This window comes from Pan troglodytes, chromosome 2, assembly GCF_028858775.2.
Source record: "Pan troglodytes isolate AG18354 chromosome 2, NHGRI_mPanTro3-v2.0_pri, whole genome shotgun sequence".
NCBI classification, from domain to species: Eukaryota; Metazoa; Chordata; class Mammalia; order Primates; family Hominidae; genus Pan; species Pan troglodytes.
In genome coordinates, this window is record NC_086015.1 from 193805504 (window position 1) to 193830673 (window position 25170).

A 25170-nucleotide genomic window follows, 5' to 3' on the forward strand; every position below is an offset into this window, starting at 1 on the left:
TGTGCCCTTTATGTATTTGTTATATGTTTTTCTTTGGCAGATTTTAAGATCACCTTTTCTTTACTGATTTTGAAAATCAAATTATGATGGCCTGTGGTGTCATTTGTGTGTGTGTGTGTTTCTTACTTAGAGTTTATTAAACTTCTCAGTTCTATGTGTTTATATTTTTCCTTTACTGTGAACAATTTTCAGCCATTTTCTCTTCAAATATGTCTAGCTTTCCCCCTCACTCTTTCTCTTCTTTTAGTACTCCAGTTGAAATTAGGATAGACCACTGCTATCCAATTAGTAGTGCCCCACAGGTCACTGATCTTCTCGTTATTTTTATTTCTTCCTTCTTCATCCTTTTCCCTGCTCTGTGTTTGTGTAGTTTCCAATGTATGCTGGCCATTTTCTTTGTGATGTCTAATCGATAGCATTTTCTTTATTTCAGAATTGTATTTTTTAGCTTTTGAATTTCTGTATCTTCATTGAAAGGTCCCTATTGATATTTTCTATTTGCTGTTCACAATGTTCATGGTTTTAAAAAAATTGAACAAATACACATAGAATACTCATTTTTAGGTGTTTATCTGATAATTCCACCACTTTTGTCAATTTTTGTTCTGTTTTGATTAGCTGTCTTTTTATTAGCTAATATAGACTTTTTTGCTTTTTTATATAGCTTTTTAAAAATTATATGCTGGATATTATGGATGTTACAATTTTGAGTTCTGAATTTTGTAAGACAGTGTTAAATTTTGTTTTAGCGGGTAATTAAATTACTTGCATAACTGCTTGCTTTTAAAAAAGCATCTTATCTTTGTTAAAGCAGGTCTAAAATAGCCTTTTCTGTAAGGTTAGATTGGACCTACTTCTAAAGCATGTCATACCTGAAGTGTCTAATTAATATTGGGGAGCTAAACACAGTCTCTTCACTCTGAGTGGCCTGTACCCAACTGTCTCACAGCCCTTCATGTGCTCCTAGAGTTGATCTGTTCCCAGCTATTCTTTGCCTAACCTTTTAAAGTATTCCCCTAAATATGTGTAGCTTTGTATTTGGCCAAAGACTCGAGATAATCCTGTGCAGATTTCTAGAGTTCCATCTCTAAATAGTTCTCTTCTCTATAAATGCAATCTGACTCAACAGCGGCCTTGAACTCTCATTTCTATCTCTTTAACTCAGTGTGACCACTTTCTCATTTTGGCTTTCCCTTCTCTGTGCCACAGTTTAAAAGGTGCCTTTAATCGAAAAGCCAGAGTGATCGTAGCGTTTACCTTTTTTTTGTCTTTTCTCTCACAGATCACATTCCTGTGTTACCAGTTGTCCAACTTTTTACAAACTGTATTTTAGATATGGAAGGAAGGCTAGTCCAGGACTAGTTACTCCTTTAAGAACAGAAGCTCAAGTCCAAAGTGCACATGTTTTAACACACTATAATAGCCAAATCAGTAACATCTGCGAGTTAATTTAGTCATAGGTCTCTGGTTTATCATAATTTTAATAAAGCATTCCCTTTGTTTACAACTCAGGAGAATGGTCATTACCACAGTTCCAAAAATTATCCATCAGTCCCAACAATTTAGAACGGAGTAGCCATGGGTTCTGTGTCAGGGAACACTTGGAGGTGCAAGCAGCTGGCATTTAGTTGGGATATGCAGTGGATAGCAAGGCTCCAACTGCAATAATAAAGATGATGGAAATCACTCAGATTTCCTAGAGAAACGTGATTGTAGAGCAAGAACTCAAAACAGGGAAAATGCCAAGAGCTAACCAAGGTGGTTACCTGGAAATTTGGGCTTTGAAGCCAGTTATTTACATTGAACTACAAAAGGGATGGAAAAAATACTGATTTAAGGACTAACAACCATCAGGGAGCTAAATCTGGCTACATCCTGAATCAGAATATTAGTAAAATCAATGAGAGAAGTTTAGGAGTCCAATTTGGTCGTATTACATCATGTCTTTCTGATAGGAAATTCTTTTTTTATTTTTATTTTTATTTTTTTGAGACAGAGTTTTGCTCTTGTTGCCAAGGCTGGAGTGCAATGGTGCAATCTCGGCTCACTGCAACCTCCGCCTCCCGGGTTCAAGCGATTCTCCTGCCTCAGCCTCCCGAGTAGCTGGGATTACAGGCATGCGCTACCACACCCGGCTAATTTTGTATTTTTAGTTGAGACAGGGTTTCTCCATGTTGGTCAGGCTGGTCTCAAACTCCCGACCTCAGGTGATCCACCGGTCTTGGCCTCCCAAAGTGTTGGGGTTACAGGCGTGAGCCACTGTGCCCGGCCTCTGATAGGAAATTCTTTAGTCTGGCATTGCATCAGAGTGAAATCTTTTTGTCAAAACACCTGAGGGTCCAGCTAGGCAGTCAGCAAATGTAGTCTGAGGGTCACTCTTTCCCTGTAAGCCAGCACTGCTTTATGTCCCTCTTGCATGTGACTTAAGCTATTTAGAAAATCCAGCTAGTAGATTATTTAAGAGTTCGATACGTTAAGTAGCATTAATGACTCCTTGTTATCAAGATTGCTCTACAAAATACAATCTGTAAATATGACAAATGACTGTATGACACAAAACAGAATTAAAATGCCCCATTAGAAATAAAATGGGCAGTAGTAAAACGAATGAGGCAGGGGAAATTTATGAGGGTAATTGATCTCTCGGTCATTAAGCAAGCTCTCTATTGGCATTTAACAAAAATCCATTTCAGGTACGTGCAGCCAGCAACAACCTCCACCCCCATTACAAAATGTTCATCCAGAGAGAGCCAAAATAACTGAGCAAATAATGAAAATAACAGTGGAAATTACCCTATTGTACTGTTAACATAACGTACTCAGAAATACCAAGGACACAGTGATTTTCATGCCAGCTATCCAAATAGATCTTAGTTAAACTTTCAGCAACTGCACTAACACAGCTTCTGGAATTTATGATGGAGTTTTCTTATTTTAAGGTGCCATTATTCATGGAAGGAGTACAAGAGTACCTGGTAATAATTTTGCACTGCTAAGTCCCAGGCTATACCTGTGGCAGGATTAATATCCCCAGTTTAGGATAATAAAATCAAAACTCTATGATTCGCCCTTTAATAAGAGAACTTCAGGTTCAGCTCCAGGCTGCTTACCATTTTCTGCTTTGAATAGATGCCTTTTTAAAAAGTGATTTCCTGGATGTGAAGCTGATCTGCCTGCAACATCTGTCACCCCATTGATCACCAGAGTAGATTCAGCTTATCTGTCTGGCTAAGCGGGTGTCCCCTTCCTCCCTCACTGCTTCACGTGACTCCTTCCCGAAGCTGCGCACTCAGTGGAAGAGGACGACCATCTGCAATAGAGGGGGACCAGTCTTTTGTCAAGGGTATAGGAGTAGCTGTGCTCCCCTGCTAGAACCTCCAAACAAGCTCTCAAGGTTCATAAACGTGATTCTATTTCAACTGTTGTATGATCAATAATTGAGCTTCATCGTGATGGTGTTCAAAGATCCCTGCACTTTGGAGTCAGGGAGCCTCTACAGCAATTCCAGCTTGGAATGAGATTCTTCTAAGCTGTGTCTCAGCAAACATTTAACATCTACAATGTTCTAGGTGCTTACAGAAGCCTTCCCTCACCACCTTATGCAGTACACCGCCCTTGCCCCAGTCCCACCCTTCAATCACCTCTATCACATTACCACGGTTTATTTCTCTTATAGCACTAATCACTATTTAAAATTAACCAGCTGATTTATTTCTTTACATATTTACTGCCCTGAATTAGAATATTAGCCACAAAAGGGCAGAGACCCTTTCCGTCTTATTTACCATTGTATCCCCAGAAGCTTCTGGCAAATGGTAGATGTCAATAGATAATAATCAAATTGACTAATACACAATTTAAGCCACTCCTGCTTCAGACCCAGTAAATATACTGTTCCTCCTTCAAACACTTAAACTTCATTATCACAAGCTAATAAAGCAACTAAATAAAATTGTGAAACATAATTTAGTAATAAACTTCTAAATATCCCAGAAGTGTAAAATCTTATATGTGGAAATGTTCATTGAGATACTAGGCATTCTAGGGATATCATGGAACAAAAAGACATAATCTCTACCTGAAAGACTGTAAAGGTATAGTTAATGAGAGGGAGAGAAGAAGCTGACCTGTAGACAAATTACAATATAATAAGTAATGCTGTAATCAAATGATAAACAAAGGGAAGAGTAAAAATTTCTACACGGGAGAGCCAGGTTGCAATAAAAATTTTATTCTATAAAAGCTTTTATAAAATAATGATATTCGAGCATAGACTTGGAAACTAAAAAGAGAAAGGACTTCCAGCCAGAAGTCACAGCATGAGAAACGGGCATCATATTAAATCTTCCTGATGTTTTTGATGAAAAAGCAATGGTAAATGAGAAAGGAAGGAAGGTGGTTAGTAATTTGGTTGTGACAGACCTTGATTATAGGGATAATGAGTTAAGATCTGGTTTTTAAGTACTTGAGAATTACCGCACTCTATTTCCGATACTTCCAAAGAAACTGCAAAGGTGCCTAAAATATAAAAAATAAGTAGATAATGCAGAAATCTGTTCACAATCAGATATTGCAAGTTCACCTCTAGAATATGTACTGAAGAACTGTGAACACGGGAAATAACTTCCAGAACCAAGCATATTCAGCATCTGGTGGATGTTCTTTGCTTTTGCACAGTGAAAATAATGTTTTTGAGGCCTGTTTCCAAGTAGAAAGGAAAGATAATTAAATTCCTTTCATACTACACTAGACAAGAGAATGAAACTATAGTGGAAAAATATTAAGATTTTTACTCAAATCAGCTGCATCAACAATTAAAATACTACCAATACCGTGGACTTCTTCAGGTAGCAATGAGAACTCCATCCCAAGATATGGACCAAGGATGGAATGATAATTTTCAAAAATATTTGTAAGGAGATTTAGGTGTCAAATTGTGACTTGAATTTGATGACCTTCTAAGCCCTTCCTGATGTTATGATTCTGTTTTAATTTATATATTGTCAAAGACTATTCAAATAAAAAACACCTTCTATGCCAGGTGCTGGAAACAAAAAGATAAATATAACACGATCTAGTATTTTAAAATAGTGCTAAACTCTACAATGTTATCTCTGATTGTTCATACATAGGCAGGTGCATAGCTAAGCTGCTTGGCTTATCCAGCTATTTGCCGGGATGGTGGGTCACTGTGGTTACCACACAGAAATCAATTCTGTTTCTTTGTTGTTCATTCCAGTGCCAGCTCCAAGATACACAGTGGAACTGGCTTGTGGTTTTGGAGCCACAGTCCTGCTAGTGGTGATTCTCATTGTTGTTTACCATGTTTACTGGCTAGAGATGGTCCTATTTTACCGGGCTCATTTTGGAACAGATGAAACCATTTTAGGTAAGTAACAGAAATTTGACATAAACCTCTTCTACTGTCCTCTTTAGAACATATGTTGTAAAAAAAAAAAAAAAAAAAAAAAAAAAGAAAACATGTTGATTTGAAAAACCTAGATTAACTGGAAGATTTAAGCAGATTAACTTTAATTTCAGCCCTTGCTATTAAAAATCTTTCCGAAGATTATTATTCTATTTTCTTGGATTAATTAGTGAGTCGGTCTAAATTAACACTCTCCAAATAGAAATATAATGCGAGCCACTTACCTACTTAAAATTTCCCAGTGACCACATTAGTAAAAGTAAAAAGAAACAAGTAAAAATAACGAATTGACTAAATATATTTATAATACTATTTTTTAGCATGCAATTAATATTAAAAAGTTAATGAGATATTTTAGTGTTTTTTTGGTACTAAAAATGTTCAAAATGTAAAATGTATTCTGCTTTATCCTTATAGCACACCTCAATTCAAACCAGCCACATTTTGAGTGAGCAATAGACTCGTGACTCATGGCTGCTGTATTGGACAGTGCTGATCCACACTCCTTGTACTCAGATAGAGATCTGTGAACCAGCAGCAACATCACGTGTAGCTTATTAGAAGAAGAATCTTGACCTAGCCCCTACTGACTCAGAATCTACATTTAAACCATATTCCCAAGTGATTCATGTGTACGTTAACATCTAAAAAGCACAGCTCTAGTGCAAATTTGCTTAGTGAAAAGAATAGAGCATTTAAACATACAAATTCGTAGGTCCACCCCATAATGATTTTAATTCAGTAGGCTTATGGAAGAAACACGGAATCGATAGTTTTTAATGAGATGTGATTTTTCTAATTAAGCAACTTTGTGAAAGATTGGTCCATTAAATCTAATTATATTTTTAATTTTAGTTCTTTTCAGATATAAATAATTCAGGCAGTTTCACAAGGTTTTGCTCAATTTGTAATTTTAAGATATTAATGAGTGATAGGCTTGGACAGGAAGTTGAAATTTTCTGTACAGTGTTAATTGCCAGTACCTATGATTTACCTTCTGGCTTTGTTAATTTACAGTTGAATGGGACAAACCTCACTCTTTTTCCACTGTAAAGCAACCTGTAAGATGAGAGTTGAGGATATATCAGATAACATTCAAAATTACATCTTCAAATAGTCGTTTTGCATGGAGACTTGTTTCAAGTAGAAAATCGCACTGGAATCTGTCACATAATGAAAATGTCTAATATGCAGAAGTTAGATTTAAGAAAAATGTAATGGTATTGAGAAACTTTCCTAATTTACATTGTATCTGTGTTCCTTTTGCTAGATGGAAAAGAGTATGATATTTATGTATCCTATGCAAGGAATGCGGAAGAAGAAGAATTTGTATTACTGACCCTCCGTGGAGTTTTGGAGAATGAATTTGGATACAAGCTGTGCATCTTTGACCGAGACAGTCTGCCTGGGGGAAGTAGGTATTTCAGAGGAGTACAAATGATGCTACCTTGAAAGGCAGACAGAATCATTAGTTTTGCATTATGGGAGAGAGTCATGGCACAGCATCTTTGGATATTTAATGTCCGATGCTCTTTGATGTAACAGACTCCTCTAGAAATAAAACTACGTTGGAAATGTATACTATTCAACTCAGTTTATGGTATTAAAATATTTTCCCTTGCAATCTTTCAGAGATGCATGTCAGAAAAGCATGGAGGCACAGTGGATTAGAGCTCTATTAAAGGGCCATAGCTGTAAACATCCTGTTTATTCACATTTAGATTTTTCGGTTTAGGCTAATCTACACTGGTTGGTCTAGAACTGTTTTACAAGACTGAGAATTTTTTTTTTAAAGCAGTTTTATTTTGGTTTTAGAAAGACAGAGGTTTACTTGGTTTTACTAAAACTGAGTGGCTGAAGAGTGTGGGTAGAATTTTTCTTTATGTGATTCACTGATAATAATTACAGTATTTTCCTATGGCATTTGCTCTTTTTTTTCCCCCTCACTTTTCTTTTCAAGCAAAATAGTGCTACTCAAATTCCCCTTTTCCTTGGGTCTGTTTCTTCTTCCTGTCAGCTTATACATTTGAGGGTTACTTTAAAATTTTATAATAGCCAGTGTAACTAGAAGGTTTAAAAAGAAAGGAAATGCCTAAATTCTTGAATGTGTTAAAATAAAAGTACAACTCCTTTTTAGATCCACACAGTAACACACAAAGTAATTTTTCACTGGTGTCTTTTTAATAAATATGTAAGTTACCTTCCCAAACCCACTGTTAAACTTTATCCTGTTGAAATGCTTGTAATATATCTAATCATAAGCAAGACAAACCAATTTTACTCCTCTAAAATCCTGTCTACATTCATCATTTAACAGTTTTTTTTAAATATTGCATGGATAATTGAGATAGACTTGAAATTTTATTCTCATTTTGATTTAGTTGGATCAGTTATTTTATCTTCCCAATCATCAACCAAAAGTCCATCATAAGATGTTTCTTTCAGTATAATTTTTCCAGGAAGTTATGACTTAATTATACAGTTAAAGGATAAATTCCACTCATTTTAATACTTAATTTCCCCAGTCATTTATTCACCCATTTATTTGTTCATACAGCCATTCAATAAATACTTATCTACCACGGAACTGGGTAAGACCCTCCAATAGGGGTTGATAATTCTTTGAAGAATTCACATTCTGCATAATTACTCTTGCATCTTGCTTTTGTTAGTTAGCTTTTGCTTCCTTTTTTATTCTCCCTGCCGCTCTTACCCAATCTTCTTTGACTCTGGGTCTCTTTCCATGCTTGCACATGCTCAGCCTCCAGTGCCGCTGCTTGGAACACAATCATTCCTGGATTCTCCCCCAGGCTGTGCATGCTAGATTTTAATCACAAGGCTTTCCCTACTGTTTCTGAACCTGTGAAGATTAAGGGGCAAAATGACTTCATAAAGGAATATAGCAAGACATGATATAAGTTTCCATAGTAAGTTACCTAGAGTTGGCAACCATCTGAAACACAGGTAAAGGACTATGCAATCCTCGATAAGCAACTATGAGGAGATGGATTGGTTCCAAGAATTTAGTGACAGAAACTAATCAGGGCCCTTGACAGCAGAATAAAATTACATGGCATTTCCATTTTTCCTGCTTTTTCTTCTTTTTTCATTGAAGAAAGCATTTGCCTGTTAGTGCAAGTAGACACATCATCTAGCAGCTGCCGAAACACATAGCTTTATAGTAATGGTCGGAGTTTGAGGAGAAAGATCCAGCGATTAATTTAGGCTCCGGGGGAGACAGAAGAGGAAAGCCCACCGACGATGTGTTACCAGCCAAAATGCCATTCAGTTGGCTAGATTTTGTTAAGCTTCTAGTCTAAGGACATAGCGATGTTAGAGTCAGAGAGGTATCCAACAATAGAGAGGGACTTTCAGAAGATGAAGGTCTCTACCTTTGTTGTCCTGTCCTAGCAAAAAATAAAATTCTATTATTTTGATTATATAACATATACCTTTTTGAGTGTCCATTGGTACTAGAGAGTTTATGCATGGTGCATGGGTTTCTTTGGTGAAGAAAGGGCTCATGAGCTGACGCGGCTAGACCATAAGATGCCACACACTTTGAAGAAACTGCTTTCAGTATAATGTGTCTACTCCTTGTGTCTCAAGTATTGTTTTTGAAGATCAAGGTCACAACACTACACTACCTTTTGGCTTCATGCCTGTTTGGAATTCTTTTTAGAAATATGTGTATATAGTTTCTGTTTTCCCTGAAGACAGTGGTATTTAACAAAGAGAGTTTGCAGGTATAAGGATTAAGTTGTTCACATTTTTGCTGGTAAAATGTTTCACCTCAATTCTTAGGCTGGTACCCTAAGTTCCCTACATTTGCTCCTCAAGCCCCAATGCTTTTGGGGAGTTTTTGGCCAACACTAATCCCCATGGTTGTTTTCTTTCCCAGTTGTCACAGATGAGACTTTGAGCTTCATTCAGAAAAGCAGACGCCTCCTGGTTGTTCTAAGCCCCAACTACGTGCTCCAGGGAACCCAAGCCCTCCTGGAGCTCAAGGCTGGCCTAGAAAATATGGCCTCTCGGGGCAACATCAACGTCATTTTAGTACAGTACAAAGCTGTGAAGGAAACGAAGGTGAAAGAGCTGAAGAGGGCTAAGACGGTGCTCACGGTCATTAAATGGAAAGGGGAAAAATCCAAGTATCCACAGGGCAGGTTCTGGAAGCAGCTGCAGGTGGCCATGCCAGTGAAGAAAAGTCCCAGGCGGTCTAGCAGTGATGAGCAGGGCCTCTCGTATTCATCTTTGAAAAATGTATGAAAGGAATAATGAAAAGGGTAAAAAGAACAAGGGGTGCTCCAGGAAGAAAGAGTCCCCCCAGTCTTCATTCGCAGTTTATGGTTTCATAGGCAAAAATAATGGTCTAAGCCTCCCAATAGGGATAAATTTAGGGTGACTGTGTGGCTGACTATTCTGCTTCCTCAGGCAACACTAAAGTTTAGAAAGATATCATCAACGTTCTGTCACCAGTCTCTGAAGCCACTATGTTCTTTGCAGGCAAAGACTTGTTCAATGCGAATTTCCCCTTCTACATTGTCTATCCCTGTTTTTATATGTCTCCATTCTTTTTAAAGTCTTAACATATGGAGCAGCCTTTCCTATGAATTTAAATATGCCTTTAAAATAAGTCACTGTTGACAGGGTCATGAGTTTCCGAGTATAGTTTTCTTTTTATCTTATTTTTACTCGTCCGTTGAAAAGATAATCAAGGCCTACATTTTGGCTGAGGATAATGAACTTTTTTCCTCCTTCGGCTGTATAATACATAACCACAGCAAGACTGACATCCACTTAGGATGATACAAAGCAGTGTAACTGAAAATGTTTCTTTTAATTGATTTAAAGGACTTGTCTTCTATACCACCCTTGTCCTCATCTCAGGTAATTTATGAAATCTATGTAAACTTGAAAAATATTTCTTAATTTTTGTTTTTGCTCCAGTCAATTCCTGATTATCCGCAGGTCAACCCACATTTTTTCATTCCTTCTCCCTATCTGCTTATATCGCATTGCTCATCTAGAGTTTGCAGGAGGCTCCATACTAGGTTCAGTCTGAAAGAAATCTCCTAATGGTGCTATAGAGAGGGAGGTAACAGAAAGACTCTTTTAGGGCATTTTTCTGACTCATGAAAAGAGCACAGAAAAGGATGTTTGGCAATTTGTCTTTTAAGTCTTAACCTTGCTAATGTGAATACTGGGAAAGTGATTTTTTCTCACTCGTTTTTGTTGCTCCATTGTAAAGGGCGGAGGTCAATCTTAGTGGCCTTGAGAGTTGCTTTTGGCATTAATATTCTAAGAGAATTAACTGTATTTCCTGTCACCTATTCACTAGTGCAGGAAATATACTTGCTCCAAATAAGTCAGTATGAGAAGTCACTGTCAATGAAAGTTGTTTTGTTTGTTTTCAGTAATATTTTGCTGTTTTTAAGACTTGGAAAACTAAGTGCAGAGTTTACAGAGTGGTAAATATCTATGTTACATGTAGATTATACATATATATACACACGTGTATATGAGATATATATCTTATATCTCCACAAACACAAATTATATATATACATTACATATATCTGTGTATATAAATCCACATGCACATGAAATATATATATATATATATATAATTTGTGTGTGTGTATGTGTATGTATATGACTTTAAATAGCTATGGGTACAATATTAAAAACCACTGGAACTCTTGTCCAGTTTTTAAATTATGTTTTTACTGGAATGTTTTTGTGTCAGTGTTTTCTGTACATATTATTTGTTAATTCACAGCTCACAGAGTGGTAGTTGTCATAGTTCTTGCCTTCCCTAAGTTTATATAAATAACTTAAGTATCGCTACAGTTTATCTAGGTTGCAGTGGAATCTGCTGTGCACAGAGCTTCCATGGTCACTGCTAAGCAGTAGCCAGCCATCGGGCATTAATTGATTTCCTACTATATTCCCAGCAAACACATTTAGAAACTAAGCTATGTTAACCTCAGTGCTCAACTATTTGAACTGTTGAGTGATAAAGGAAACAAATATAACTGTAAATGAATCTTGGTATCCTGTGAAACACAATAATTCATAATTTGAGAAAGCCCTTATCCCAGTAACATGAATGTTGATGAACAAATGTAAAATTATATCCTATATTTAAGTACCCTTCATCACTATTGAAGTTCATAATAAATCATTTCCCTCTATAAGTGTTATTGATTATTTTAAATTGAAAAAAGTTTCACTTGGATGAAAAAAGTAGAAAAGTAGGTCATTCTTGGATCTACTTTTTTTTAGCCTTATTAATATTTTTCCCTATTAGAAACCACAATTACTCCCTCTATTAACCCTTCACTTACTAGACCAGAAAAGAACTTATTCCAGATAAGCTTTGAATATCAATTCTTACATAAACTTTAGGCAAACAGGGAATAGTCTAGTCACCAAAGGACCATTCTCTTGCCAATGCTGCATTCCTTTTGCACTTTTGGATTCCATATTTATCCCAAATGCTGTTGGGCACCCCTAGAAATACCTTGATGTTTTTTCTATTTATATTCCTGCCTTTGGTACTTAATTTTACAAATGCTGTAATATAAAGCATATCAAGTTTATGTGATACATATCATTGCAAGAAAATTTGTTTCAAGATTTTTTTTTAATGTTCCAGAAGATGGCCAATAGAGAACATTCAAGGGAAATGGGGAAACATAATTTAGAGAACAAGAACAAACCATGTCTCAAATTTTTTTTAAAAAAATTAATGGTTTTAAATATATGCTATAGGGACGTTCCATGCCCAGATTAACAAAGAACTGTGATATATAGAGTGTCTAATTACAAAATCATATACAATTTATTTAATTCTCTTCTGTATTGTAACTTAGATGATTCCCAAGGACTCTAATAAAAAATCACTCCATTGTATTTGGAAACAAAAACATCATTCATTAATTACTTATTTTCTTTCCATAGGTTTTAATATTTTGAGAGTGTCTTTTTTATTTCATTCATGAACTTTTGTATTTTTCATTTTTCATTTGATTTGTAAATTTACTTATGTTAAAAATAAACCATTTATTTTCAGCTTTGAATTTTATTTTGTGCATGTGTTTTATGTCTTTATTTTCACATTTGGTCATAAGTGAAAACAGAAAATTGATTATTATATTCACAAAGAAATATAATAAGTTACATTAGTTAAGTGTCTTTCTGAGATACATCTGAGTAAAATGGGAACTTCTTATCAAGAACATTTTCTTTACATGGAAGTAAAAGTTACTTAAGTAAAATGAATTGTTCCAGAATACTAGGACATATTTTATGGGTGTATATGTGTTTGTGTGTGTATGTGTATGTGTATGTGTATGTGTGTATGCAGAGAGACAGAAAGACCGTCAAAAAGATGGAAAGATACAGAGAGACAGAGAAAAAGGAGAGAAAGATTATTTTAATACAAAGGAAAACAAGCTTATTCCTTTTTACTCAACCTGGAACTTAGGTCGTTTACAGGAATATTTTTCATCTAATAGGCTTTAACGCAACCACACGGTAGTTGCTTTGGAAACAGATAAAACTAATGCCATGACTTTAGTTAATTGATGATCATTTGAATCAAAGATGCATTTCTGTTACAAATTTTGAATAAATCAGTGATTAATATTTGGAAACATATTTTATTTTCAGTTAATAATACAAGTCCATAGTGACAGGGATGCCTTTTTGCTTTAAAAAAAAAAAATCCCTGGCCAGGCGCGGTGGCTCACGCTGTAATCCCAGCACTTTGGGAGGCTGAAGCGGATGGATCAAGAGGTCAGGAGATCGAGACCATCCTGGCCAACATGGTGAAACCCTGTCTCTATTAAAATACAAAAAATTAGCTTGGCATAGTGGTGCACGCCTGTAGTCCCAGCTACTCGGGGGGCTAAGGCAGGGGAATCGCTTGAACCTGGGAGGCGGAGATTGCAGTGAGCTGAGATTGCACCACTGGACTCCAGCCTGGCGACAGAGCGAGACTTCAGAAAAAAAAAAAAAAAAAAAATCCTACTTGTTCATTTTACTGAGCCCTGTAACGTGCTCAGAATTGGTTAGCTTAGTAAAGGTTCTTCTACTGAAGAGTTAATTTTCCTCTTGCAAACCAGCCCCAAAAGTGTAGGCTTAGGATCAACGGATCGAAGTTACAAGGCAACAGATTTCTGCTCAGTTAGAAAATAGCTGTAAAGCAGAGTTTGACACTAATGGAATTCACTATCTTTGGAAATACTAGGCCTGCCATTACCAGAGGTATATAAGCATTTATTTGATAGATTTTCATTGAGATTTTGTATATGAGTTTTTTGCATTGGATAAGTGGTTTTGAGTCTGAAGTTGTTTCCAACCCTGAACGTGTTAAGTGACCTGCTAGAACATACTGGTGACTCTTTGGAAGATTCAACTTCAGCATTTTGCATATGATCTACCTGGCTGTGATTAACCTTCCTTAAACTCTCAAGATTTTTTTTTCCGTTATATACTGATGTCACTAGCTCTTTAACGCAAGTAAATGCACAGTATGGTATGAGAGACGCGTTTAGCAACTAGTCTCTTATTTCTCTGTTTCTACTCAAGGAATATAAAGTAACCTTAGTAATGAGTTAGGAGATGGAGTGTTTTAGTAGTAATTTTAATCTACATCTATTTAAAACTGAATAGACAGAACTTTTACACAGTATTACTCTTATAAATCCACATAGTAAGATGATATTTTAAAGTTAGCATTAATAATTGATACAGATTCAATAAACATTAGTCCATATATGATTTTACTATTGTGTTCACTAGACGTTGAGCAACAATAATTTAATCAAAGTGATTTATGCAATGTGTACTGTGTGCTAGAAATTCACATGTAGGCATCTAATTTGTTTATCAGCCCTACGAGTTTACTTTATCATATGCATTTTATAGATGGGTGAACTAGGACTCAAAAGATATTAAGATAAAAATAGGGATAAATGGAGAAAGCAATATTTGAAACCACATTCGTCTTCCAAGTTAAATATTTCCTTTTTTCTATACTTCAAGTTTTAATAGAGAAAATGAAAGAGACAGAGGTTTGCTGTTCTTTTATCTACTAATAACTCATCCAGAGGAGAAAAAAAAAATGACTGTCCTAGTTTTCTTCTAAGTGAACTCCATGGAAATTATGACTTTTACTGGCAAGAGTATTCTTGAGTATTGAAGAGTTCTCAGTCATACAACATGACTTCAAAGCCGATTTAGTACCACACAAGAAAACAAATCTCATTATTATATGGCCATACCTCATTTTTTGAGCCAAACAGAATAAATGAGCTAAATTACTACTCCTCCAAGTAAACTTTAGCATTAAAAATAATAGCTCCTGTCCTCAAATATGAAGTTTTGGCAATATAGAAGGTATTCTAAAAATATGCCATAAAGTATGCAACTCCCTTTACAGTATTAAGTGAAGATCCTTCGGTATAGCCCAGGACCTTTCTGAGAAGCGTCTCCTACATGTGTTTCTCAACGTCTAAAATTCCACCACTCTTACCTGCATTTAGCATTGTCCTCTTTCAAATCTAAACTTTCTCACTCTCTGGATGGAGTACCAATAAAATTTAAAGAGCAACAGACTCAAAAGACATTTTTAAAGAAGATCTAGAACAGTGTTTGTTGTATTTTAAACAACAATATTCCTATTGGCAAAAACATACATTTTCCTAAGGTGACTGTTTTGAAGTGAAACATCATATCATACACACACACACACAATTTGCATGAGTTCTCTTTGTTGACAAGCTAGCCATGTTGCCTTAAGGTTATTTCACATTTCTCAGGAGCCAGGAGAAGCAGTAGACTTCCCACTTTCATATTCTCTGATTTATGAGAGGCAGCCTCTTAAGATTCTGAGTAGGACTAGAGGGGACTGAGGAGTTGCTAAAACACATGCACATGTGCACACACTCGTACACACAGAAGGGTTTTAATGATAAACGAGAATTTAAATTTATCTCTTAAGAATGAATGAAACAAAATATCTCTAAAAACATTTTTGCACTCCTGCTTAAACCAATCAAAAGTTCTCAAAACTTGAGCACGTGTCTCTCCAATTTCCCTTCAAATTCATGTTAAATCCACTGATTGAAAAAAAAAAAAAAACTATAATCTGTAAGAAGCACAGCTCCCTTATTCCCTGTCAAGTTCACAATGACCAATGCAAACTTTCAGTCTGTCTTCAAAGGCTGAAAACTCTCTCCGTTACTGTTTCGTCCCTGGACCAAAAGCAGAGGTGTTCGCCCTCACACGGTGACTCTGGCACATGTTTTCAAAGTTATAAATGGCTAGGATTTACCATTTTGAATTTTTTTCCTTCAGGATATGGCATGTTCTAAGCTCCTGAATCTCACAGTGAGTTAAGCATCACATTTATTTGAAGAACTTTCCCTTGGGATCTGTCCAAATCCACTTTGATATCATTAGAATCGAATGGTTTGCCAGAAGTCTTAGCTACTTGACTAATTCTTACCCATTGTCATTGTTTTTGCCACTTTAATTCCAATTCTTCACACACAGACACACACACACACACACACCACACACACACACACAGAAAAAAGAATTTAATTGATAACAAGATAAATACTATGAACTACTATGAACTGTCTGATGTTGTGTCCAAAAATGTTAAGTATCAAAGGATATAACTGAGAATCTTAGGAGGTGATAATTCCTGTTGCTCTTTGCTGATCAGACTATGTCAGGAGCATTATGTTCACTCCTGTTCATAATACTACTCTTAGAAGACACATCTATAAACTGAACATTATCCAGAGGAAAATGGTAAACATGCAGAGGAGACATGAGGCCATGTCATTTATGGAATAAGAGAAATATCCTGAAAATATTTAATCCAGACATAAGAAAATACTACAATGATATAAAAATAGTTGTCAAATATTTTAAACATTTAAAGACTCAAGATCTGACCACCAGATAACATTTGCAAGGAAGAAGATTTCAAAACAAGAAATAATTTGTAAACAGAGCTGAAATGACTTGCTTTTGATGGTGGCTAATATTTTGAGGGTAGTTACTCAATTGCCTACCGTGTGTGTGTGTGTGTGTGTGTGTGTGTGTGTGTGTGTGTGTGTGTGTATGTGTGTTTTAAGGAAGACTTATTGAAGAAGGAGACTACTGCAATGAGGGTTTTGCAGTAGGAGAGAGAGACTGAGCTCAACTACCATACCATCCTTGAAGGTAGTAAATTCTTAGCAACCATTGGTAAGAGTGGTGTAGATTTTTTTGACTGGGTAAATTATTCAGCACTGAGATTCTGTCATCTCAAGTGTTTGTTCATTCCCTGTCCTCTGGAGGATGGACAATAACGAACTGGAATATATGTAAGTTTTCACTATACATTGTCCTATATTTCCATTTTCCTATAGATACAGTGGAAGCAGTTTTTGATTTCATTCAGAGAAGCAGAAGGATGATTGTTGTTCTGAGCCCTGACTATGTGACAGAAAAGAGCATCAGCATGCTGGAGTTTAAACTGGGTGTCATGTGCCAGAACTCCATTGCCACCAAGCTCATTGTGGTTGAGTACCGTCCCCTTGAGCACCCGCACCCAGGCATTCTTCAGCTCAAGGAGTCTGTGTCTTTTGTGAGCTGGAAGGGAGAAAAGTCCAAACATTCTGGCTCTAAATTCTGGAAAGCTTTGCGGTTGGCTCTTCCCCTGAGAAGTCTGAGTGCCAGTTCTGGCTGGAATGAGAGCTGCTCTTCCCAGTCTGACATCAGTCTGGATCATGTTCAAAGGAGGAGAAGTCGTTTGAAAGAGCCCCCAGAACTTCAGAGCTCAGAGAGGGCTGCAGGTAGCCCTCCAGCCCCAGGCACAATGTCCAAGCACCGAGGGAAGTCCTCTGCCACCTGCCGCTGTTGTGTCACCTACTGTGAAGGAGAGAATCACCTTAGGAACAAGAGCCGGGCAGAGATTCATAACCAGCCCCAGTGGGAGACACACCTCTGTAAGCCTGTTCCCCAAGAGTCAGAAACTCAATGGATACAAAATGGCACCAGATTGGAACCCCCTGCTCCCCAGATCTCAGCCCTTGCTCTTCATCATTTCACGGACTTATCCAATAACAACGACTTTTATATCCTATAATTACTGTGTGTGGTGGGTGGTGGCTACTATCTCTACCAACCCTCTGTATGTCATGAACCTGTGGGAAAATCTGACATTTTTATCATCTAATGGACTATCAGATTACTGTCCCTTTTATTGATTTTTAAAAACTATTTATTTCTAGGAGACAAAAGACCTGAAGGACCTGAATCCAGAATTATTGCCTCTAACGGCCTCAGAAGAGCACACTCTTCTTGGGCCCTAGAAGGTCAGTATGTGAAAGTTGCCTAAAGTCTGATCCTCTATCTTGTCCAATGGTTTAAAACTGAGCTGAGAATTTAAATGTGTTTCTTTTCAGTGAGTTGATCAACCTCACATTATAAGTCAGTCAGGTGTACTTGGGCTATGATGCTTACAGGGTGTATGCATTCCCAGGGAGCAGCATGGAAAGGAGCTGGTTCTGGTGGAAGCTGTAGGACGAAGCTCAACAGAAAACCTACAGCACATTTTTCCTCAAAGAACCAAACATACCCACCCAGGGATACATGGCGTTCTCTGTCTCACTGTAAACTAGTGTTCTCTAAACTGCCTAACATTGTTAGCATCAATAAAATTCTATTTTTACGTCATTTTATTTGTACTAACAACTTTTTACATCTCTCTCACCCTTCTACTTCCTATGATTGTTGTATTCTTATCTGGAGAGTATTCCATTTCATAAAATTGAGATTTGGTTTAGGTACCAGAAAAACTAAGATGCCTTTTTTGTTTCTCTCTGATATGTAATGGGAGAGATGTGGAAAATAACCAAAAAAGAGGGAGAATGTGACTTAAATGAAATGGAAGTTTACAAGAATCTCATATTTTTAGAACTGACAGATGAAAAATTCCGTATTGTAAGTGATGTAGCGTAGAAATAGGTGCCTTCGTCCCATTCAGGCTTCTGAGAAGGGATAATAAATTCAAGTGCCTACAGGGATCAGAAGGTAAGAGAAAAGAGAAAATGTGGCCAGATACCAGCCTATTTTACATGCTCTCCATCTAGAACTGATGTGAATAGGGACATAGGCACAGATAGTTATTTCTTCTCTGTAAACATTTTCATAAACTCATATAAGGCACATGGCATTTGATTTCCAAGTCAGGTAGATCATTGGCCCTCTAAGCAACTGAAGAACACATATTTCTTAAAAAGGGTCAGCTTCAGGCCGGGTGTGGTGGCTCATGCCTATAATCCCAGCACTTTGGGAAGTCAAGACTGGTGGATCAACTGAGGTCAGTTGTTCAAGAGCAGCCTGGCCAACATTGTGAAACCCCATCTCTACAAAAATACAAAATTAGCCAGGTATGGTGGTGGGCATCTGTAATCCCAGCTACTCAGGAGGCTGAGGCAGGAGAAACTCTTGAACCTAGGAGGTGGAGGTTGTAGTGAGCCGAGATCGTGCCACTGCACTCCAGCCTTGGTGACAGAGCAAGACTCCATCTTAAAAAAAAAAATGGGTAGCTTCTACTCAGTTCCATTTGATTTTTGTCACTAATTGAGCCCCAATGTTGCCATATTGTCCATTTTTTTCTAAAGAATCTAAAAAATTCAGATTTTTATGTATAATGTCAATTATGGGATGGCTTAAAGTTAAGAAGGAAAAAACAAAGAGCCAAACAAATTATATCTGTGGGACATAGTTAGCCTCAGGGCAACTAGTTTGTAATTTCATAACTAAAGTGTTCAGCCAAAGAACATATCTCCAAATGGAATTTAAGAGTCCCTGATAATACCAGAACTGGAAGACACAGTTTGGCTTTAAGGACATAGTGGAGCATGTTTATTCTCTCCTCAAATTGAAGACATCTGGGCTGTTACAATTGAGCTGATCTGACCTAACCCTCCATTTAAAAAGAAAAATCTGGAAAATTGGGTGCCTTCCATTTACTCTTTAGAGGTTTCTTGCCTGTTTACTGTCAGAAAATAAGAAGAACGAAGTCTGCTGCTCCTGAACATGAGCAGAACCAAAAAAGCAAGAGGCCACATCTTACATGAGAAGTCACCTTTAATACATTAGCTGTGGCTGTTAGTGAGTTGTGGCCCAATGAGTGTCAGTGTCTCCCAGTCAGTAACAGTGAATGGGCAGTGGAGAAAGAAAGAAAGCAGTTTCATCTCACTACCCCTCTTGAAAATGTTCTCAGAAGATCCTTTCTTTGTTGAAACAAACAAACAAACAAAAAACTAGAAGATTCCTCCTCCAAAGATGGAGGAACAAGGGTCCTCTAGAGTAAATGTGAACTCACAATGAAACTTGTAATTAGAAAATGACAGGCCACCCTAACTAAATATCCAGTAGAAAATGACTTAGCACAACCCAAAGGCCTTGTCCTCTATTATATCCCTTCTTGTAAAGAATAATCCATCCTTGATGTATATTCAAGGACCTTCAGTTGGAAGACAGATAGCAGTTTCTCTCCAAATCTATTAATAATGGGTAATGTAAGTGGCTCCGAAGCTCAAGGAGGGAGAAGATTCTCTGACCCACTATCATGTTATTCCTTATTAACACAGCATCTCAAAGTGTAAAATATCTTTGGAAGAAAATGAGAAATTAAATTTTTCATTTATACATTATTTTCTGTTTTAGTGAAGACAAAGAAATGAAAGAACTATTGGCAGAGTCATGGAAAATTAAATATGAGCTCATATTATATGAGTAGCTAGAAAATTTTGGTGCTCTCAAAACTACATTTTGGCAAGTATCAATTTCCTTGGACAATATAAGTGTAGTGGAAGCAGTAAAAGTCTTAGTTTTCAGTATTAGTTATACAGCGGTCAGAAAGATAATAGACTATACTTCTACTGTATGGAGAAAGGATCAGAGGTTATATTATTATTTCTTGACCTGACATGCCAAATTGAATGTGATGTTCAGTACCATACATTTCAATGAAGCAAATTATAATAAGAAAGAAATTTTTTTCATGGGCCATGCATATCCATAATAGAAATAACAGGATTGTAGGGTAAATGGATATATCATTGCATAAGAAATATTGTCTACTTAGTTGCATGAGTTTTAAATCAAATAGAGATGGATGTGAGTCCTACTTCTCTCCTATCTGTTTGAACATGGTCTCTCTGAGCCTCAATTTCCTACTAGCTAAAATAAAGATACTATTATCAACCTCATTGGATGTTGGTGACATTAAATGATATATTATACATTTATTTCATATGCCTCACCTTTTTTAAACTCTTATAAAATGTCCAAAAGCAGTATAGAACAGGAACATATTATCCAGGTTAAGTGACTTTCCTAGTGACACTCAGCCAATTATCAATAGGGTTGAGTCTCCAACCCAGACTCTGACACTTGATCCACTGCTAATTCTAGAACCATCCATGTAAGATTGAAGGGGAAGTAATTCTATTACAAAGCTACCTCAATGGAATTATTTAATCTGGGCCATAAAACATTCAAGTAAAAAAAGCAGTTAATGTAAACCCACACACAGCTAATTAAATGTTATATTAAGGGTCTGATATGTCATCTGACCTTGTCATATTATTATTTTACATGGCTTAATTTTAAAATATTATAAACTTTCTTAAAGCATTTAAAAGATAGAATTTTTTAATGTCCTCTAGACTCTATGATAATGCTATATTTTTTGCCTTCAAAATAAATTTGAATTTTTCTTGGTGGAAAATAAAAATATATTCACCATTTACCTTGAAAAACAAATTTTCTTTGGCAGCTCGATAAAAACTCAATTTCAGAGTTACCTTCTCCTGTAACTATTAAGAACTCTAGTAACAATGTATTCACTCCCAGATTGAAGATTTGAAGGGGCTGGGAAAACTAATGTTTTGGTTCAGAAAAAGTCATGAATAATAAATTGAACTAATCATAAAGATATGCACAGAAGGATAAGCAATTTATATGGCATTGGTTTAAAACTTTCGTGCATCTAACTTTCGTGCATGTAACTTGAGGGACATGTTACAGTGAAGGTCCCAGGGCAGGCCCTTCCCCAGAGAGACCAATTCATTAGGTGCTGGACATTGTCTAGAAGTCTGTATTTTTATATTGTGTCCTTGATAATTAAATAGAGCATTTCATAGGTCAATGTTGAAAAACTGCTACCTATGAGAACTCTTTCAAACTCTTTCCATATTTTTTGTATTATTGCTCAGGTTGTAAGGGAAAAGAGCCGCAATTAGGAGCTTGCCCAAGCCTTCTTGATACGTATTCCTTAATGTATCCACATTGGAACCATTTGGGGCTCATATTAAGATGCATGTTATTTGACTCCATCCAAGATTAACTAAATGAGGATCCCTGATGTAGGGCAGATCTGCACGTGGAATAACTTTCCCAGGTGATTCTAATGCACACAAAAAAACAAGAACCATTAATTTTTATCTCTCTTTAACTCCTCTTTTACCCTTGTAGGCTCTGATTTTCTCCAGCCAAGGACTACAAATCATCCTCTTAACAAGGTGTTTGCAGGCAATAGATGAAAACGTAGGGCATGTTTAGCCCTCGAAGTTGCCTCAGCACAAGGAAACAGTTGAATAGATGATTAGTAGAATGTATTTATAATATATGAAATATCAATCAGTGATATTTGGAACCTGGTGGGATCGCTGTAGTCATCATATGTATTAATCAGAATAAGATATGCTATGCCATGCTAACAAAGAACCCCAATATTTCAGTAGCTTCATATAACAAGACTTATTTCTTGTTTATGCTACACGTCCAGCATAGGAGCTTACATTTTTTTTTTTTTTTTTTTTTTTTTTGAGACGGAGTCTCACTCTGTTGCCAGGCTGGAGTGCAGTGGCGTGATCTTACATCACTGCAACCTCCACCTCTCGGGTTCAAGTGATCCTCCTGCCTCAGCCTCCCGAGTAGCTGGGACTACAGGTGCGCATCACCACACCCAGATAATTTTTTGTATTTTTAGCAAAGACAGGGTTTCACCATGTTGGCCAGGATGGTCTCGATCTCTTAACCTCATGATCTGCCTGCCTCGGCCTCCCAAAGTGCTGGGATTACAGGCATGAACCACTGCACCCGGCCCAGAGCTTACTTTTTTTATGCTTTGCCATCTGAAATGTGTGGCTTCCTGTTGTGCTATGCTTTAGCTGAAATGTGACACTCATTACTTTCACTTACAATTCATTAGCCAGAACTAGCTCTGAGGTCCTGCTGTAATCATAAAAAAGGATAGAAAATATAGTCTTCCTATGTCTCGAAAGAGAAAAATGAAATGAACTTGGTGAACACATACCACCATCTTTGTCTACAAATGTGATGAGAATAACATATTACGGAAGCCTGAAGAGGTAAGAAATCTTCAAACTGAGATATGTCACATAATTTGCTAATGAAAAAAAAAAAAGGACTTTGCTACCAGTACTCCACCTCAGTTTGCCAAAGTATCAAGATAAAACAGCATGCAGAAAAGTACACCTTGTTTGTAAGTGTTCCCCAAAGAAAAGTTGTTGAAGGAATGCATAATAATAATCATAGCTTCTGGCTAAGAGAAAGCATGCTTAAAAATTTGAAAGTTACTGTATTTGGTTACCTTCCATTCAGTAGCTTTAGCTAGTTCCCTAAGAACGTGATGCTCAAACTATCTGTAAATGAGCCATTTCATTTTGGATATCAAAGGAGCCTCAGAAGAAGTGAAGACATCTAGAACACAGCAGAGCATGTAACACAGTCATTAGAAAACAGCCCTTGATCCATCTATCTGAAGAGCTAAACAGGGGATTCAAAATGAACATGCTAAAGCTCAAGTGAAGGAAGAGACAAAAACTGGTGTATTATGAAGTGTGTGCATCTGCTGTCTCTACATTTGGATTCTCTGCTTGTATTAAAGATTTGAATTTTTATATGACTTCTCTAATGTGTATGGAATCATTCGATCATGAAGAAAGGCTCTCTTTGGTTTGGCAAAGATTTGTGCTTAATAAGTCTTGGTCTATGTTACTAAGTTATAATGTTGAACAAAAAAACCTATTATTTCTTAGTGTAGCAAGGAGATTACTGACACATTCAAAATCCCTTAGAAAATAATTCACAAAGTTTTTCTCTTGAACAGTTTAATCATTTCAAAATATTTAAATGAAAAAAATGACTCTTTGAAATGAGCTTATTGGAAGAAAGAAGAAAGATTCAAACTAAACTTTGAAATCAGATCATGAGCTGTTTTTAACTTAACTCACCCAGGTAATGGGAATTTTAATACTTCATTGCTTTATTTTTTTAAAAAGAAAAAAATCTAATGTATATTTAAGACTCAAAGACATATATAACTTATTAATTTTCTATTGTCAAAAACTGTGTCATATGCTTGCAATTAATTTAGCATTTGGCGTTGTGTTTTGAAGTAACTTGGGCAAGTGGTTCTTAACTAGAATTTAATTTCATCTTTTAAAAAATTACACATACCTCGGGTCCATCTCAGTCTACTAAATCTCCCATATTGATCTAGATATGTGCTCTGATATAGGATAACTGTCTTAAGTTTGCATATGTTTCAATGAGAAATAAATGATGTTATATTATAAATATATATTTAAAAGGCAAAAGAACTCCTAATATTGTAAATAATCCTTTTCTTAATATTCAAAACTTAAAATTCATTGCCAGATACTGGAATTGAATCATTTATTTTCATATCTTATTATGAAATTACATAAAATATGAGAACACAAAATAAAGATAATAAAATGAGAGAAATAATCAGTGTAGTGACTGAATTGGGTAGCCAAAGGAGGCCATAACTCCAGTATGTATGACATCCATATCGTCAGTTATCTTAAACAAGACAAAGTGTTTATGATGAAATGGTTTTGGGCAAAGACAAATGACTTCTAAGAACAACCAAAAGAGAAAAGGGGTCGGGCTCGGTGGCTCACGCCTGTAATCCCAGCACTTTGGGAGGTCAAGGCAGATGGATCAACTGAGGTCAGGAGTTCGAGACCAGCCTGGCCAACATGGTGAAACCCTATCTCTACCAAAAATACAAAAATTAGCTGGGCGTGGTGGTGGGTGCCTGTAATCCCAGCTACTCGGGAGGCTGAGGCAGGAGAATCACTTGAACCTGGGGGGCAGAGGTTGCACTGAGCCAAGATCGCGCCACTGCACACCTGGGCGACAAGAGCGAAACTCCATTTCAAAAAAAAAAAAAAAAAAGGGAGAATAGAAAAATGTTTTTCACTCATTTACAAATATCAGTAATGTAACGGGGCAGCGAGATGTGTAAAAACTTTCTAATATCAGGCCATTATAGCTATAATGTGCAGTGAGTGTCAGGGAATAAAGTTGATTGGTCATTTCTATTATGCTCTTGATATATTAAATTGGAGTCAGAAGGTATGAATTGGAATACTAGTTGTACTGACTGTGTGACTTTCAATAGCATACTTTTGCTCTCAAGCTCTTAGTTTCCTCATATATAAAATGGGAATAATATAATATCTACCTCATTGGATTGTTGTAAGGGTAAACTTACGTAATAAATGTTAATCTCAAAAACGTGTAAAGCACATGCTTGGTAGTGGTATTATATTGTTGTTAGTTATTATAAGAGAAATGTGGAGGAAATGAAGAGGTCTTAG

The 25170-nt window shown here is 36.5% G+C and overlaps 1 protein-coding gene across 8 annotated transcripts in view; it reads left to right on the forward strand.

Moving 5' to 3' along the window:
* The window catches only part of IL1RAP (interleukin 1 receptor accessory protein), a 175347-nt gene extending 150694 nt beyond the window's left edge, over positions 1-24653 (forward strand). For 3 of the 8 annotated variants that reach the window (XM_054681334.2, XM_016942499.4, XM_016942496.4), the window contains 3 exons: positions 5240-5389; positions 6699-6842; positions 16867-18175. In XM_054681334.2, coding sequence (XP_054537309.1) covers positions 5240-5389; positions 6699-6842; positions 16867-17585 — 1013 coding nt within the window. In that variant the 3' untranslated portion in view covers positions 17586-18175. Of the gene's footprint in view, positions 1-5239; positions 5390-6698; positions 6843-9329; positions 12519-16866; positions 18176-21988 lie in introns of those variants that run through there. The other 5 variants (XM_054681336.2, XM_063807432.1, XM_016942501.3 and 2 more) reach the window with 3 other exon arrangements.
* Positions 24654-25170: the final 517 nt, after the last annotated feature.